The sequence below is a fragment of the Sorghum bicolor genome, chromosome 3 (genome assembly GCF_000003195.3).
Source record: "Sorghum bicolor cultivar BTx623 chromosome 3, Sorghum_bicolor_NCBIv3, whole genome shotgun sequence".
Lineage (NCBI taxonomy): Eukaryota > Viridiplantae > Streptophyta > Magnoliopsida > Poales > Poaceae > Sorghum > Sorghum bicolor.
This window is the reverse complement of record NC_012872.2, coordinates 70,410,142-70,427,074: the sequence shown is the minus strand read 5'-3', so window position 1 is coordinate 70,427,074 and position 16,933 is coordinate 70,410,142. Positions and strand designations below refer to the sequence as shown.

General features: G+C 38.6%; 2 protein-coding genes across 5 annotated transcripts; one reads left to right on the top strand and one right to left on the bottom strand.

The window, feature by feature from the left end:
• On the top strand, positions 114 to 11,559 carry LOC8078694 (structural maintenance of chromosomes protein 2-1). Its single transcript, XM_002458894.2, has 21 exons — positions 114 to 606; positions 2,308 to 2,988; positions 3,076 to 3,219; positions 3,319 to 3,609; positions 3,722 to 3,907; positions 4,014 to 4,178; positions 4,282 to 4,341; positions 4,573 to 4,635; positions 4,754 to 4,845; positions 5,214 to 5,310; positions 5,846 to 5,962; positions 6,047 to 6,265; positions 7,249 to 7,389; positions 7,489 to 7,656; positions 7,744 to 7,928; positions 8,792 to 8,885; positions 8,966 to 9,054; positions 9,184 to 9,409; positions 10,718 to 10,792; positions 11,013 to 11,158; positions 11,239 to 11,559. The coding sequence occupies exons 1-20, from the start codon at positions 289 to 291 to the stop codon at positions 11,127 to 11,129; spliced, it is 3,528 nt and encodes a 1,175-aa protein (XP_002458939.1). The 5' UTR covers positions 114 to 288; the 3' UTR covers positions 11,130 to 11,158; positions 11,239 to 11,559.
• Positions 12,508 to 16,836, bottom strand: LOC8056129. 4 transcript variants are annotated; one of them, XM_021456876.1, is made up of 4 exons: positions 15,011 to 16,836; positions 14,109 to 14,216; positions 13,237 to 13,301; positions 12,508 to 13,123 (listed from the first exon to the last, which is right to left on the bottom strand). In XM_021456876.1, exons 1-4 carry the CDS (start codon positions 15,176 to 15,178, stop codon positions 12,976 to 12,978), a joined length of 489 nt encoding a protein of 162 aa, XP_021312551.1. In that variant the 5' UTR covers positions 15,179 to 16,836; the 3' UTR covers positions 12,508 to 12,975. The 4 variants fall into 4 exon arrangements, with proteins under 4 accessions (XP_021312551.1, XP_002456801.1, XP_021312552.1 ...); XM_002456756.2 differs by having other exon boundaries at positions 15,083 to 16,836; XM_021456877.1 differs by having other exon boundaries at positions 14,109 to 14,173; positions 15,083 to 16,836.

Genomic DNA, 16,933 nt, shown 5'->3' with positions numbered 1-16,933 from the left:
ATAGTCTCATCCAAGTCCATTAAAAGCCCAACTCGTCATGTGAGCCCACTTGTATACTATACACACCGCTTCGCCACTCGTCAATCGTCATCACTCGATCTGCCGCTCGGCTGCTCTCCACACGGGGTGACGAGTGACGCTCCCCTCCGTCCCTTACACTTCAAAACATTTCGAATTCCTCAACCCCCGAAAGGGCGAAAACCCCAACGCCTCCAAAATTTTCCCGCCCCAACCCGTCGAACCCTAGCCCCACCACCGGCCGGCGACGCCTCGCCGGCGGCCGGCGAGATGCACATCAAGGAGGTAACCCTCGAGGGGTTCAAGTCGTACGCAGGGCGGACGGTGGTGTCGGGGTTCGACCCGCTGTTCAACGCCATCACCGGGCTTAACGGCTCCGGCAAGTCCAACATCCTCGACTCCATCTGCTTCGTGCTCGGCATCACAGATCTCCGCCAGGTGCGCGCCGCCTCGCTCCAGGAGCTCGTCTACAAGCAGGGCCAGGCCGGGGTCACCAAGGCTACCGTCTCCATTGTCTTCGACAACTCCGACCGCTCCCGCTCCCCGCTCGGCTACGAGGACTCGCCCGAGATCACTGTCACGCGCCAGGTTACACATCCCGTCGCCATCTTCGTTATCCCATGCGGCCTTGAAGCCTATCCTTGCTAGTGCGCGTTTGAGTTCCTTGGGGGATTTTTTTAGGTGATTTTGGGGCTTGCCGCACAATTTTGATTTGCATATTCTCGAATTCGGCACTGATGTGTCAAATTGGATTAAGATGCTGCCCTCTGAAGAGGAGCTGCTGAATGAGGGGGTTTGGGATAAAAGGAGATGGTGATTTGCGGTATCTGGAGCTGGAATTTTGAGGAGATTGTGCGATTTAATCCTTCACGTCTATAAGGCCTTGTTTAGTTCGCAAAAATTTTCAAGATTTTCCGTCACATCGAATATTTAGTCGCATGCATAGAGTATTAAATATAGACGAAAATAAAAAATAATTGCACAGTTTATCTGTAATTTGTGAGATGAATCTTTTGAACCTAGTTACTCCACGATTGGACAATGTTTGTAAAATAAAGACGAAAGTACTACGGTAGCCCAAAAACCAAAATTTTGCGAACTAAACAAGGCCTAAGTTGTTTTTCTTCATACCTGTGAACTGGAATCATTTTTATTTTTTGTACACTGAAGGGTTGGAGGTGGCGATTATTTCGATTTGAAGTACTTTTTGTTTGTTTGCTAAAAACGGTAGCTAATTGAGGTTTAGTGGCTGTTCAATATGTTCATCCAAGTGCTCAACTGGATGTGTTTATTAGGTTTTGTGTATTCAGATTGATCAAGTTAGTTCTGTTCATGGGAGCTTGGAATTGCTAATCTGCTATGCGTGCTGAATTTATAAATCTGTGTCTGGCTTGCTGATTTTTCAGTCAAATATGTCTAGCTTTCTATTTTTTCAGTTAAACACATAGTTGATGTGTATGAATCTTTGTAATGTCTGTACTGCTAACCTACTTTTAATCAGGGATTTCAAATTTGCTATGAATGTGATGTGTAATGTGGCCAGCGCATTTTTAGTCAAATGTACGTTTTTTTTGGCTAATTCATGTGTACCTGACTCATTTTAAGTCAAACACTTAGTTGATGTATATGAATCTGGAATTCTGTTAATTGGTGTTCTAACCACTGATTAATTTTTCTTTAGAGTAATCAGGGACTGCGAAGTTGCTTATAATATAACTGGATTTGTTCAGATTTTGTCGATGCTCAATCTAGCTGACACAATTTTGGTTCTTAATGGTGTGTGTGGATGTTTTGTGCCCAGTGATTCATGACATTATTTGCAGTTAAAATTTTGAAATTATTTTAGGTCCAGGAGTTTAATTTGACCGAAATGGTGCTATTTAGGTTGATGTGGAGTGATGCTTTTGTTGGTTGGTCTGGTTAGTTTTTGATTGCAATATATGAAGCTATATTTTTCTATTTTCTTTCAAGGTTGCCCTAGATGATCCATTTGTTGAGTTGAACACTTGTCTATTGGTAGTGTATGGACACTTGGACATTATGCTTGCATTTTTGTCAATATTTTAGATATGTATCTAGCATGACTGAAGTACATATGTTGGCTGTTCATCTCATTTGCTTTATTAATTTGTAAATGTAAAATGGCTAATAGATCGGCTTCAGTCGTATGTTCTTTTGCACTTGGATTCCACCATTTTTTTTCCAAAAAGTTTTGTGTTATTTCTGGTGGACCAAATTTTCCCCAATTTTACTGGGCATCAGTTAATTGTTGTTGTCTTATATTTGTAGATTGTTGTTGGTGGAAGGAACAAATACCTTATCAATGGCCATCTTGCACAACCTTCCCGTGTCCAGACCCTATTCCACTCAGTGCAGCTTAATGTAAACAATCCTCATTTTCTAATTATGCAAGGGCGCATTACAAAAGTCCTGAACATGAAGCCTCCAGAAATTTTGTCAATGTTAGAAGAGGCAGCAGGCACAAGAATGTATGAAATGAAGAAAGAATCTGCTCTTAAGACACTTGAGAAGAAGCAGAATAAAGTTGATGAGATTAATAAACTCCTTGATGTTGAAATCCTCCCTGCACTAGAGAAGCTTAGAAAGGAGCGGTGCCAATACATGAAATGGGCCAATGGCAATGCTGAACTGGATAGGCTCAAAAGATTTTGTATTGCCTATGAGTTTGTTCAGGCTGAGAGAGTGCGAGATGGTGCGCTCAGTGATGTCAAACAAATCAGGGCAAAGATTGATGAGCTGGATGAAAATACAGAAACGATAAAAGCAGATATACAAGAAATGGACAATAACATTTCTACCTTGGCTGCTGAAAAAGAAGCTAAAGAAGGCGGCGAGATGAAGCTTCTGTCCGATAAAGTTGATAAATTATCGCATGTACTTATCAAGGAAACTTCTGTGATGAATAATCAAGAGGAAACCCTGAAATCTGAGGAAAAGGGTGCTGAGAAGGTAACATTGCACTGATATCAGTTACTAGACATGCTAACTTTTGTTTTGAATAAATTACAAGGTTTGCATTATACATTTCACATGTAGATTCTCACAAACATTGAGGACATAAAAAAGTCCATACTTGAGAGAGATGCTGCTGTTAAAAATGTAGAGATTGAGGCATCTGATATGAAAAGAAGAGCAGAGGAGCTCACAAAGGAGTTGGACGAGAAGGAGAAAGAATACCAGGTATGTAACGGGTGACATCTTTAAATGTAATGTATTCAATATTAACATATAGCCTCTTGGTTCTGTGTACTTTGGGATATTAAATTTGTTTTTGCCCAGGGTGTGCTAGCAGGAAAAAGCAGTGCAAGCGAGAAGAAATGCCTTGAAGATCAACTCAGAGATGCAAAAGCTGCAGTTGGAGATGCAGAATCTGGACTAAAGCAGCTAGCCACAAAAATAAAACACTCTGAAAAGGAGTTGAAGGAGAAGAAAGCTCTGTTAGTGTCCAAGCGTGATGAGGCTATTGCAGCTGAGAATGAGCTGAAAACAAGGACAAAGGACTTGGATGGTATCAAGGCATCCATGGGATCTATTAATTATGATGAGGGCCAGATGGAAGCTTTGCAAAAGGTATACACTGGTGAAGCTAAAAAGTGTTGATGTGACATAAAAGGTTCCAATATGAAGACTATACTTCTGATTGTTGACTATTTTCTTTTTTTTTTGTCCTGACCATTCACAGGACCGTTCTATGGAGTTAGAAATTGGTCAGAAATTAAAGGACCGTGTTCGTAAGCTTTCTGGTGAGCTTGCAAATGTCCACTTCAGTTATCGAGACCCTGAAAGGAATTTTGACAGATCTAAAGTCAAAGGGGTTGTTGCACGTCTTATTAGGATTAAGGATAGCTCAACAGCTACAGCACTGGAGGTTCGTATCAGCAAACTCCTCTCTGCTTGCTTGAAGTTAATTGGTGTTTTGACTGATGGAGTTGTCCTAGTCATCTTGGTTCAATTATTAGTTATAAATATTGCAGGTTGCCGCAGGTGGGAGGTTATATAATGTCGTAGTTGACACAGAAGAAACTGGAAAGCAGCTATTAAAGAATGGGGATCTACGTAGTAGAGTAACCATCATACCTCTGAACAAAATCCAAACATACACGATACCTGACAGAGTTCAGCAGGCAGCTCGTAGACTGGTTAACATTTCCCCCCCTTTACTCTTTTGTTATACTGATGGATGTAGCCTTTTGGTTATTGATGACTTGTCTAAATCAGAAGTATATACCAATTGCTTTGTAGGTTGGTCCTGACAATGTAACATTAGCTCTAGAATTGGTTGGATATGGTGAGGAAGTGAAGGTCGGTATCTCCAACTATTTTGTTAATTTTCGAGAAATACTAATTATTTACTCTTGTAGATTTATGTACATCATGTCTAGCAGTGTTTTGTTGTTTTCCTTAAAGGTTCAAACTTAAGATTGACAATCATTCTGCATCTCATGTGTTGTTCAAAATTTTGTTGTAACCCAAATCTTAAGATTGCATGCTTCTGGCTATCTGTTTCATAGATATCTTCATATCTTATTGCAGAATGCCGTGGCTTATGTCTTTGGCTCAACATTTGTGTGTCGTAATATGGATGCGGCAAAAGAGGTAGTGTTGCGTCTTCAGGAATTTGGTTAACATAATATAATTTAGTTCAATCTGTATACAAAGTATAATTCAAAATATGTGGTTGATATTGTTATTGTTAATTCTTCTTTTGATATAGGTTGCGTTTAATAGGGAAGTTAGCAGTACTAGTGTGACTCTTGAGGGTGACACTTATCAGCCTAGTGGTCTTTTGACTGGAGGTAGTAAAGGGTAAGTTACCAATACAATATTTTACTTAATGCTAGTGTTTTGACTTGATCATTTTTTTTGTTAAACTTAGTATTCAATTTTCCTTTTGCATTCTTGTTGTTTGAATAACACAAATGCTTTTCTACGAAGAACAGTATTTTTCAAGCTTCTTCTAAGTATCCTTAGGAGGGGAATACACATTAGATTCTCTGATCGTCTTGGTTTTCTGGGTGATAGATGAAATTCGCACTATAGATGCCTGTGGTTGGCTTGTCATTTTTTCTTATTGGTTCTAATTACATGGTTTGCCAGACAGTCAAAATGTCTGTCCTGTGGTCAGATAAAGATATTCATCATTTTCCCTGGTAACGCATACCATAATGATGCAGGGGTAGAGGGAACTTGCTAAGGAAACTCGACGAACTAGCTAAAGCTGAGGCTGATCTATCTGATCATGAGAAAAGGCTCTCTGTCATTGAACAACAGGTATTCTGCGAATGCACATTGTCGACACATGAATTTTATTATCCTTATTACTGTTTGAATTCGTATGAATTTATTTGCAGGGTAAAAATATACATGTCCTACTAACCATGAGAATTAGTATTTATGTTTCCTCATAAGAATTAATAAAGAATACCATGAGACATGAATGCACATTTGAACTATCGAATGGAAAAACCTTTTGCTTGCAAGTAATTCTTGTAATGGGACACATTCTTTGTTGCCGTTAACATGTACTCCGTACTAACTATTTGATGTCATAAATATTGATACTTATTAATATAAACTTAGTCAAATTTATGATAGTTTGACTTTGGATAAACCTGTAAGGTCTTTCTTTTTTGGACAGAGGTAGTAGTATACACTATGATAGAAATAGAAATTTCTCTTGTCAATTGAGTGAACTATTGTGCTGGTCACTATCAGTTATCTCTCTTCATGTTATATGTTGGTTATTTAACTTATGCTAAATTTTATTTTCTATATTTTTCTAATTTATTACCCCCTCCTCTCCCAGATTGGAGCCCTTTTACCATTGCAAAAAAGGTACACTGAGTTGAAATCTCAGTTTGAACTCAAGTCATATGATCTCTCGCTATTTCAGAGCAGAGTTGAGCAAAATGAACATCACAAGGTTTTTGCTTGCACAATCGATATGCTTGTCTTACCACAGTAAAAGCTTCAACCTAAAATAACAGTTTTTGTATTTGGGCTTCAGTTAGGTGAACTTGTAAAGAAAATTGAACAAGAGCTTCAAGAATCAACACAAGAGTTGACAGAAAAGGAAGTGCAGCATGAAAGATGTGTGTCTACAGTTTCTGAGTTAGAAACAACTATCAAGACTTATGGCACTGAACGAGAGGGCAGACTCAAAGCGCTGGAGAAAAGGATCAAATCAATTAAATCAGAGATGCAATCCATGTCAAAGCAACTAAAGGTTGTTTACTTTCTTATTCTTGCCACCATTTGAGGACTCGATCTATGGGAATAGTTGTTGGAGAATTCTGGATGTTGACCCTGGACCTTGTTGGTGTGACTTAGGAGTCATGATTGATGCAGGCATAAAAGAAACTGCGGCGATGGTCAATCTGATTGCTTAATTGCAAAATACTGCCAATTTCCTGCCCATGTAGAGCTAGTCTGGCAGTAAATAACTCCATCTAATTGGTCTCTATCTTTTCCGCGAGAACTTGCTAATGCAAAGTAAAAAAGATTAACTAACTGAAGAGCAGGGGGTGGATCCATCGGGTGGGGGTTTGTGGGCTCAAACCCTACTACTGCTTCTACAACCATGGAGCCCACCTTGCACGAGGGTCCCACATTATGTTTGGTCTAACTCATATTTGACTTGTATTTTTACAACAGTTTGATAGACAGTATTATTTCTTGATACATACTCCCTCTGTTCCAAATTATAAGTCACTTTAGCTTTGTCCTAAGTCAAACTTCTTTAAATTGACCCAATTTTATAGAAAATTACACTTAACATCAAATTAGTTTCATTAACCAATAAAATGTCTTGATAGCACAATTATTTTTAAATTTAGATGTTAATATGTTTTTTCTGTAAACTTGGTCAAAGCTAGAAATGTTTGACTTAGGACAAAACTAAATTGACATAATTTGGAGCAGGAGTATTTTTGGTTAGGTGAAGATAGGTAGGGTATTTTCTCAAAGCTGCATATAGCTGAAAATTATGAATTTCATCCATTACCATGAGTTAGTTGCAAATTCTTTAGTAAGATACATTTAAAGTTAACTATGCAGTTAGCTTTGATGAAGAGGCTGGACTTCTTTCATAAGCAACATATTAAGTCAGTTCTGTTGAATTTCTACTCTGATAGTAGCCATACTTGATTCTTTTATGTTTAGTTCAACAGTCATCCTGACAATTCAATCTTTAATATATCCCATATTTAGGCTTATGAAAGTGACAGGGAGAGGCTTATCATGGAGAAAGATGCAGTTGCTAATGAGCTTGCTACACTGGAAGAGCAGTTAACAACTTCAAAAGCTCAAATTACATCTCTGTCTGAAACCTTGGAAAAACAAAAGGACAAGGTTGTGCAAGATGTTTTTTTATAGTTACTTTGTACTTTGTGTTTTTCCTGAGTTTTTGCATTTAATTAGTTAAATATGCTTTGTGCTCATGAAAAACAGGTTACTTCCATAAAGCAAGATTATGATCAAGCTGAAAGTGAGCTCAATGTTGGGCGTTCTAAACTGAAGGAATGTGACTCACAGATAAACCGTATGGCCAAGGAACAGCAGAAACTTCAGCAAAAGTTAAGTGACTCAAATGTTGAAAGGAAGAAAATGGAAAATGAGGTAGTTCCTTGTTCTAATCTCTGCTGCATTTTCTACTTTATAATTTATTGCTTGAACATGCTTTAATACCTGATAATAACATATTAGGTTAAGAGGATGGAGATAGAGCAGAAGGATTGCTCTTCAATAGTTGATAAGCTACTGGAGAAGTATAGCTGGATTGTAACTGAGAAACAGTTGTTTGGGAAAAGCGGTACAGATTATGATTTTCATTCTTGTGAACCACATAAAGCCCGCGAGGAACTTGAAAATCTTCAAGCTCAACAATCCAGGTACATCTGATATTTCTATTTGCTCCATAATTCACTATAAACCACCATAATACTCCCAACATTTTTTTAGAGTAAATTGCACGGCCGGTCCTTAAAGTATTACGTGGTTTTTATCTAGGTCCCTAAACTACGAAATCGCACGTCTGACTCCCTATTCCCTAATGTATTTAAGTGATCTCATCTAGGTCCAAAATACACATAAGGAGGGTTAGAAGCTGATCTGGTCATCCACTTGGATATGATTTAAGCACATGACCCCTGATTTAAGCCCACGCGTGCGGCCGCTGGCTCGCCCTTGATCAACATCATGGCGCCCGCGGCATACGACCCGGTCATGTATGCGGCAATGGCCTCCGGTTACGCTGCCGAGCAGGGTGAGGTAGACAGGGGGGGGGGGGGGCTTGGTCTGCGGTCATCCAATGTTGCACTCACCCACACACGGTGGGGGCCATGCACCAGCAGCAGCACCTCCGGCTGCACACCACCGCGGACACCGCCGCTAACCGTGACAAGTGGATGCTGCCACGCTGGGCACCGTGGGACTCAAAGCTTAGGGGCCTTGTGCTTAGATCAAGTCCATATGGACAACCACTTCAGCTTCTAACCCTTGTTGCCTGTGTTTTGGACCTAGATGAAATCACTTAAATACATTAGGGAGCCAAACATGCGATCTCATAGTTTGGGGACCCAGATGAAAACTGCACAATACTTTAAGGACCGGCTATGCAATTTACTCCTTTTTTTTTAAAAAAAAATACATGACGTTTAGGGCAAGTTGCTAGTGCTACTGTAGTTGTACCCATATCATCTCCATAGTTTTGTAGTTTGCAATGTATTCACCAATCGTTGTTACCTGCCTGCAGTCTTGAGAAGAGGGTCAATAAGAAAGTTATGGCAATGTTTGAGAAGGCAGAGGATGAGTACAATGATTTGATGTCAAAGAAAAACATCATCGAGGTATGTCGTATCATTACAGTTTTCTTGATAGTCTGAAATTAATTTTGATATCTGGACAAAAACCTTTTTCTCATCTGCAGAATGACAAGGCAAAAATCAAGAACGTGATAGAGGAGTTGGATGAGAAGAAGAAGGAAACCTTGAAAGTCACATGGCTCAAAGTAAACAAGTCAGTATATGAACCGTTTAGTGACTTATTATATATCCCAGCAGATGCACTGCCCCTTTAAATATAGTTGAAGATATCTACTCATAAATGTGCAAATTGGAGTCTAACTCCTACATTCTGTTTCTATAGGGATTTCGGATCTATATTCAGTACTCTTTTACCTGGTACAATGGCAAAACTTGATCCTCCAGAAGGTGGCACTTTCTTGGATGGTCTTGAAGTTCGTGTGGCATTTGGGACAGTTTGGAAGCAGTCTCTATCTGAACTTAGTGGAGGGCAACGGTCCCTTCTTGCTCTTAGTCTTATCCTGGCTTTGCTTCTTTTTAAACCTGCACCACTTTACATATTGGATGAGGTATGTCTGAATATGATTTACTATTCAAATTCCTTACCACTGCAATATACAGTTCTTGAACTAGTATAACTTTGCTGTATTTGGAAGAATGAGATGGTGCTGCGAGTAAATATGTTAGGCAGTTTTCCAGAAGCAGATTCATTGAAACTTAAGGCAAATTCAGCTTTGAGATGTTGAAGCTCAATACTTTATTTCTTTAGATCAGATGCTAAAAAATATTTGAACGTTGGACAAAATTAGTCATCGGTTGTGATAATTTAGGCTAGAGCAACTATTTAGAGCACAAGTTCATCTCATCTAGGCAAGGGAACATATCTAGTGCAAACCATAACCTCCATGAAAACTCATGCAAACCACGGCAAAAAACTCGTATAAATTCACCAAAAAAATCACACATGTAGATGATATGATGATACACAACCTTGTAAAATATCTTGTCCAAACTTGATTTTGTTTGTGAGATATAAAAATAACAAATTTCAAGCCAGAAAGTTGTCCACATGATCTGTTAGAAATTTGTTATTTTTATATCTCACAAACAAAGTCGAGTTTGGACAAGATATATTACAAGGTTGTGTATCATCATATCATCTACATGTGTGATTTTTTTGATGAATTTATATGACTTTTTTGACATGGTTTGCATGGGTTTTCACGGAGGTTGTGGTTTGCACTAGATATGTTCCCTCTAGGCAAATCTTAACCTTGTTCTATTTTATGAACAGTATGGTGAAGACTGAGTACTCCCTCTGTCCCTTTTTAATTGTCGCTGTTGGTGTGCGTGCCACAAGTTTGACTCGATTTGCAGAAAATACATGCAACATTTGTATCTCCAAATAAATTTGTTAAAAAACTAGATTCAAAGATCTTTCTAATGATACTAATTATGTATTATAAATATTAATTAATATTTTTTAATATATAATTGCCGACAGTTGTTTTTCGGGAAGCGCAAGCGACGATTAAAAAGGGACGGAGTATGTATTAGAATGAAATGTTTTATTATTGTACCACTGCAAGTTAGTTTCATGCTAGGTCTCAGTTGTTAGGTAATTTGAATTTGCTCTAGAAGGTATGACTTAAACTGAAAGAACTGGAAAATGATGCTGAGCAGTACTTGGTGTTTTTGTTCATATGGATAGATTTTTTTAGAAAACTTCTATCTAGTCAGGGATTGGGCAAGGCGATTTTATTATGACACTTCTTATAGTCTTGTATGTCTGATGCCTCAAACGTTTATAGTTTGCAGATTGGTGCTGAGAGTCTGAGACTGACCATTTTCAACTGACTGATGTTCTTGCACTGCAGGTTGATGCTGCTCTTGATCTGAGCCACACCCAAAACATTGGTAGAATGATCAAGGCTCATTTCCCGCACTCTCAGGTAATATATGTAATCCTGTTTAGTAGGGAAGTGCATTTTAATATGGAGTCGGTAAACTGTGTTTTGGAAGGCAATTAACTATATACGTAATCTGTCGCTTACGATTACTGATTTGTGACAGTTGATTCCTTGTGTATCAATTCAGATGCTCTGGTCTTTGTGTTTAGACAGTTGCAACACTAAGTTATGAAAGTTTGAACTATTGGTTTGTTTTTTACAGTTCATAGTTGTCTCTTTAAAAGAGGGTATGTTCAACAATGCCAATGTGATATTCCGAACAAAATTTGTTGATGGTGTGTCCACTGTGACACGTACAGTGCCTTCAAAACAGAGATGATCAGTTTACACAGAATGCACATTCTTAAGGTATGTTCTGAACCAAAACTAGGCATATAATCCCAAATCTGTCATTTAAGAAGCTGCTTTCCTGTCGTTTATTCTGCCAGGAGAACTATTCCACGAAAGCTGAACCCTACAATTACTTGATGTTGTGGCCGCTTGATGCCTCAAGCCCCTCGCTTGTCTGGCAATGGCATCAAAATAGGTGCTGTAACTGTAACCTCATGCCGTGACGTCCATGGTGACCTTGACTGCCTTCTATGTTATGCGCTTTCATCTGACCCAATGTGTAATTAGCGGTTGAACTATTTTGTGTTGAAGATCGACCTTGTAATGTCATGTAACAGGCATTTATTATCAGGGTCAGGGATACTTCTGACTTGCTAACTTACCTTGTGTTCTTATTTCTAATTTTTTGATGTGCCTCTCCCCCTATTTTCGATTTACCTTTTATTACTCCGGACCAAAGTTTAAAATAGTGGGCTATTAAAAATAGCGATAACTTCTTTTCAGAAACTATGCTGCTATAGCAGTGCTATAGCAACGCTATGACAGGTAGCGTTTTTGTAAAAAAAAAATGCACGAAAAACACGAGTAATTGATGAAAAAGACATGGGAAATATAAAGTTTGATGAATAAAAATATATTTTCATAAGTCTAGGTTTATGAAAGTATATTTTTATGGTTCATGAAAGCTTTATTGTCATTAAAATACCAATATGACAGTATGGTTCATGAAATCTTTATTGTCCAAAATACCAATTTAGTTGCAAATGATAAATGATAATCTAGTATGAGATGGAGTTGAGAGTAAGACTGAGAAAATTTATTATAGCGGTGCTATAGCACGTGATAGTGGTGAAATTTATTGTAACAAATGCAACTTAGCGGTGTTATAGAGTGTAATAGCGGTGAAAGTTGTAATAGCGGAAAAATTACAAATAGTTTAGTGGTAAGCCTGTCTAGCAGCTATAGCGCTGTTAGCTATTTTTTTCTTTGCTCCGGACAACGTTATATTTCAAATTTAGCTATTTAGCAATATTCTAAACAATCATTCATTTACCTAGTTATTAACAATTGATTTAACGGGCTAAATGGCCAGTTAGACAGAAATGATGTACCACTTTGTAGCATATAGGCACTGGTTAAACAGGGTATATGATCGTTTAGGTGAACCATGCTGTTTAGTGACGACTAGGATATGGTGCTGAAAGAAATAAAGTTTGATAGTGCTAAAAAATAGTCATAAATGATAATAAGTTGAGTGATTAAATTTGGGGTAAAAAAAATCAAACGTTCTATAATTTAGGATGGAAGGAGTATCAGTTTCAGGAATGACACATCCTCATCATTGATTATCCTTCCTCTCTCCGCGATGAACAATAGTAGGCTGTTGAGCTGCCCTCATCAAATTTGCATCAATTGTTACGTTTAAATGGGAGAGCACAGGGGCTGAGACTGAGAGTGAAGATTTGGTAAGCCTCTACTAATAAACAAGTAAACGATGCATATTTATTGTACACCCGACCAAAACATAGTAAGCACCCATTGTTCCTTCACAAAGAGGAAAGAAAAACATCATACATCATGAGGATTGAAGGCGCCTGACAGGATACTTGTCCAGTTCCAGTTTCCAACTAGTCAATCAACTCCAGTATATGAACGTTTTTGTACTTTCATCACTCCTTTGTATCATGGTTACTGTTGGTCACTAGTTAATGGTATCCTTGCGTTGTGTCTTAACATCTCAAATGCTCAACTGAACAGCTTCGTTACATGGCAGGCAGGCCTGATGGAGCAGCTCATGCGTCAAGAGGCAAGGTCGTCTAGAGACTGTTGCTATGTCATTTCCTTCTCTGGGGATCGCGACTAAGACCGTGCTTTCTCAGAGTTCTGATGTAATTTCTCATCAGACCAAATTTGTTAGAACCCAGGTGGTGCAAGTAATCCCATGTGAAGATCCCTGTCTTGTGCAAGTCATCAAAGAGTATCCTACACGCAAACAACAGCAGGTCATGAACCAGGCATGACAAAACTTTTTTTTTGTTTTTATTTGATAGATAGAAATGGCACAGAAACATGCTATGAAACAGGACAACCCTCACCGGACTCCGTAGTTTCCTACTGATTCAGCTGACATTATCCCAACATGTTGTCGCCCAAAGATAACCTGATCAGACATAATTTCTGCTGTAAAACTCAGAATTTTATAGAAACCGCAGATCCAGTACAAGATATTAATCTTCAAAGATGTCATCAAATATTTTATATGAATGATCTGCAGTCATAAACTAAAGACTACGGCCTTGTTCAGTTTGCGAAAAATTTTGGGTTCAGCTACTGTAGCACTTTCGTTTGTATTTGGCAATTATTGTCCAACCATAGACTAACTAGGCACAAAAGATTTGTCTCACAAATTACAGGTAACTGTGCAATTAGTTATTTTTTTATCTATATTTAGGCCTTGTTTAGTTCACCCCAAAAACCAAAAAGTTTTCAAGATTCCCCGTCACATCGAATCTTGCGGCATATGCATGAAGCATTAAATATAGATAAAAACAAAAACTAATTACACAGTTTGCCTGTAAATCACGAGACGAATCTTTTGATCCTAGTTAGTTCATAATTGAATAATATTTGTCACAAACAAACAAAAGTGCTACAGTAGCGAAATCCAAAAACTTTTCGCATCTAAACAAGGCCTTAATGTTCCATGCATGCGTCCGAAGATTTGATGTGATAGAGAATCTTGAAAATTCTTGGGAACTAAACAAGGCCTAATATCTCTGCGAATTTGCAGATTCATTCACAGAAAAAATACCCTTCAAAAGGCTCTATGAGCAAAATTTCCTCCTTACAGCAATGGCAGTGTATTATTCGTAATTCGGAAACAGAAAACCTGTCGTTTAGGCTAATAAAAAAAAGGCTCAAAAAAATCTAATGTGACATGAAGTGTGTAAAGTATACTAGAAATTACCTTTTCACCACCCACTGAACGGATTTTGCTATCAGCTGCTGGGCTGTATACTCTGAGAAATTCTGCTGACAGATGAAATGAACTACCATCAGCGAATTCGATTTCAACCTGGGATGAACTAGAAATTGGTTAAATTCAAAACAGATACACAGCTCGTAGCCCAAATGAACCAGGCAAACCAGTGCCAGAGTAAATTCCACAGCAAGTTTGGCCAATTGGAAAAGAGGCACTTGTAATTTGAAGACAAATATGCAAATCAACAATGCGATGTTCGAAGGTTATCATGTTCGAAAATTACATATTCCAATCAGGATATACATGCCAACTTATCTCGTTCACCAGCAAAAGAATTTCATGCAATGCTACGGTGGTGATATGTCCATCAACTGGGCAGGTAAGTGCCAGGCTGCCAGCTAATATGTACATGCCCATTTCTTGATAAGACGCATATGGTCCTAAAATATGGATGTGATAGGTCATATTTGGAAACAAGACAGCAAGACCATTCTACTTCAAAAACGACGCCAGAGAACTGTTCCCATGACATTGACTGGGAGCTATGTCTTGACCACACATGGTCTCACATAAATTTGCACAAGAACGATTTCTATTCACATGGTTTGCATGCCCAACATAGCACTAAGGGAGCATTTTGTTTTTGCTTGCACGCATGACAACCAAAGAATGCACGCAATATCTGAGTAGCTGCAAAGCTACTCCTTGAGGTGACAACAACAATCAGGTGAAGTCAGACCGCAAAACACTGTGCCCCCGCGCAATGTCGTGAATTTGGCCATTCAGCCTAGGACGGTACTCTAGAGTAGATCACACTAAATTTAACACCATCCAGTATCCACCACGCGAGCAGTAGAGACTAGAGAGCCGCAGGAATCAGTTAAGACCTGAGGTAGGCAGGATCTACGGAGGAGGCGGAGGAGGAGGAGGCGCTGGTCGTCTGGGAAGCGGAGACTCACGGATTTGGGCGGGTGCAGCGCGAACTTCGTCAGGCGCGGGGGCTGCGCCGCCGCCGTGTGCAGCCGCCGGACCACGGCGCCCAGTGCAGCCGCCATAGACGGATGCGGGATATGGAGGGAGGGAATGGGAAATCGGAAGGGATGGAAATCTCTTCCGCTGTTTGGTTCGCAGGAATGGGAAATAGCGAGGGAGATACATAGGGGAACGACTCAACGAGAGTTTTCATTCCCCCCCTCATTTTCCCCCAATTGATTATATCCCGGGGGCATAGACGAATGATCGAAAGAAAACTGATCGGATTGGAGCGGTCGAGCGGGTAATGTCTATCTCATATTCTAATTCAATTTTCTTTATCGGATTCGTGGATACGGACGTGGATGCATATTTTTGAGATGATATGAATACGAAGCGGAATTGGATCAAAGATGAATTAAAATAGTCGTGTAATATTTGTCGAGAGTTAACTTAGTAAAGTCTTGCACTGGATTCTATTTTGTGGATATTATACCGACACAATTAACATTTAACAGGGTATCGACACCCACAAATAATAAGGTATAAGTCAATAAGTAATAATAGTTTGCAAGTTATCAATTCAGAATATGAAACAAACAGACCACAAAAATAAAATTTCTCAAACTAACAAGCTTTTTTTAAAATCCCAAGTTCAGCTAGTTTTTATTCTTGGGAGACAAATTATTGAATATCCTATTTAAATCTGCATAAAATACGGATAAACCATATCCTACAATGCATCCACACATAATTGAACTTGAATTATTCATATTTATATGGATATTAAAAGTTCTTTTTTCACATCCTCAAATATGGATTTGGATCAAATCGAAGAATTATCCATGCCACTTTCATTCTTATTTATGAGTTCCCATGCACGTCTTCTTGATGTTATTTTTGAGATGCAACAAAAACGGGCGCAATAGGGTAAAAGGATGAAATCAACAATTGCATAATAGTGGGTTGCAGATAAAACATAAATAGTATAATCCACAACTATCCAAGTGTTAGTTTTGTGTTCTTTATCTTCTTGCACAAATATAACGTTGCACTCCAAGATTTACATGATGGTAGTGCACTACATGAACTATCGAACCGTGTAATTGGTTGCATTGGGTTAATTTTATTGATTTATGATGGTGTTCACAAATTTTTTCTAAAATTAGCAGCGAATAATTTATCAATTTTAAAATATGACAATTTAGTATTTTAAAGGTGTTTGTATGAATATATTGGACATATGTTTCTGGCTAATCTATCTACTAGCATTAATTTTGTCCATTTAGTATGTGATCTGGTGTTGGTAGTTCGTAATATTGGCCTCAGTCGTAAAAGTTTCTAACTCCGCCACTTTCTAGTGCAAGGCAAGCAACCAGATAATAAGACTATTAAAAATAGAATTATACCAAGTAAATAGTACTCCCACAACGGGTAGGATTATCGTATCAGACTACTGAATCAAGGCAACCCGCTTTTCAATGAGTAAAGTAAAGAGAGTCCTCATTAAGATCTGACTGATCTGTGAGGCTGAGCTCAAAGTTTGTTCAAGGCAGAAAGGAAGGCGCGCAGCGAAGAAAAATTGCGTAGCGTAGCAAGTATTTCCGATCAGCAGATTCTGTTTTCATGGGGGCACGCCCACACAATCTCAAATCTGTACCATCCATTCCTAGGCCTTGTTTAGTTTCCAATAAATTTTGCAAATTTTTTCAGATTCTCCATCACATCGAATCTTTAAACGCATGCATAGAGTATTAAATATAAACGAAAATAAAAACTAATTGCACAGTTTGGTCGGAATTGACGAGACAAACTTTTTAAACCTAGTTAGTCCATGA

Coding starts and splice junctions, on each gene's coding strand:
- LOC8078694 (XM_002458894.2), top strand. CDS start 289: ATGCACATCAAGGAGGTAACCCTCGAGGGGTTCAAGTCGTACGCAGGG. Junction 2,989..3,075: donor AGGAAAAGGGTGCTGAGAAG/GTAACATTGCAC, acceptor TTTCACATGTAG/ATTCTCACAAACATTGAGGA. Junction 10,793..11,012: donor CTCATTTCCCGCACTCTCAG/GTAATATATGTA, acceptor TGTTTTTTACAG/TTCATAGTTGTCTCTTTAAA.
- LOC8056129 (XM_021456876.1), bottom strand. CDS start 15,178: ATGGCGGCTGCACTGGGCGCCGTGGTCCGGCGGCTGCACACGGCGGCG. Junction 14,217..15,010: donor GTAGATCCTGCCTACCTCAG/GTCTTAACTGAT, acceptor AGTTCATCCCAG/GTTGAAATCGAATTCGCTGA. Junction 13,124..13,236: donor GTAGGAAACTACGGAGTCCG/GTGAGGGTTGTC, acceptor GTTTGCGTGTAG/GATACTCTTTGATGACTTGC.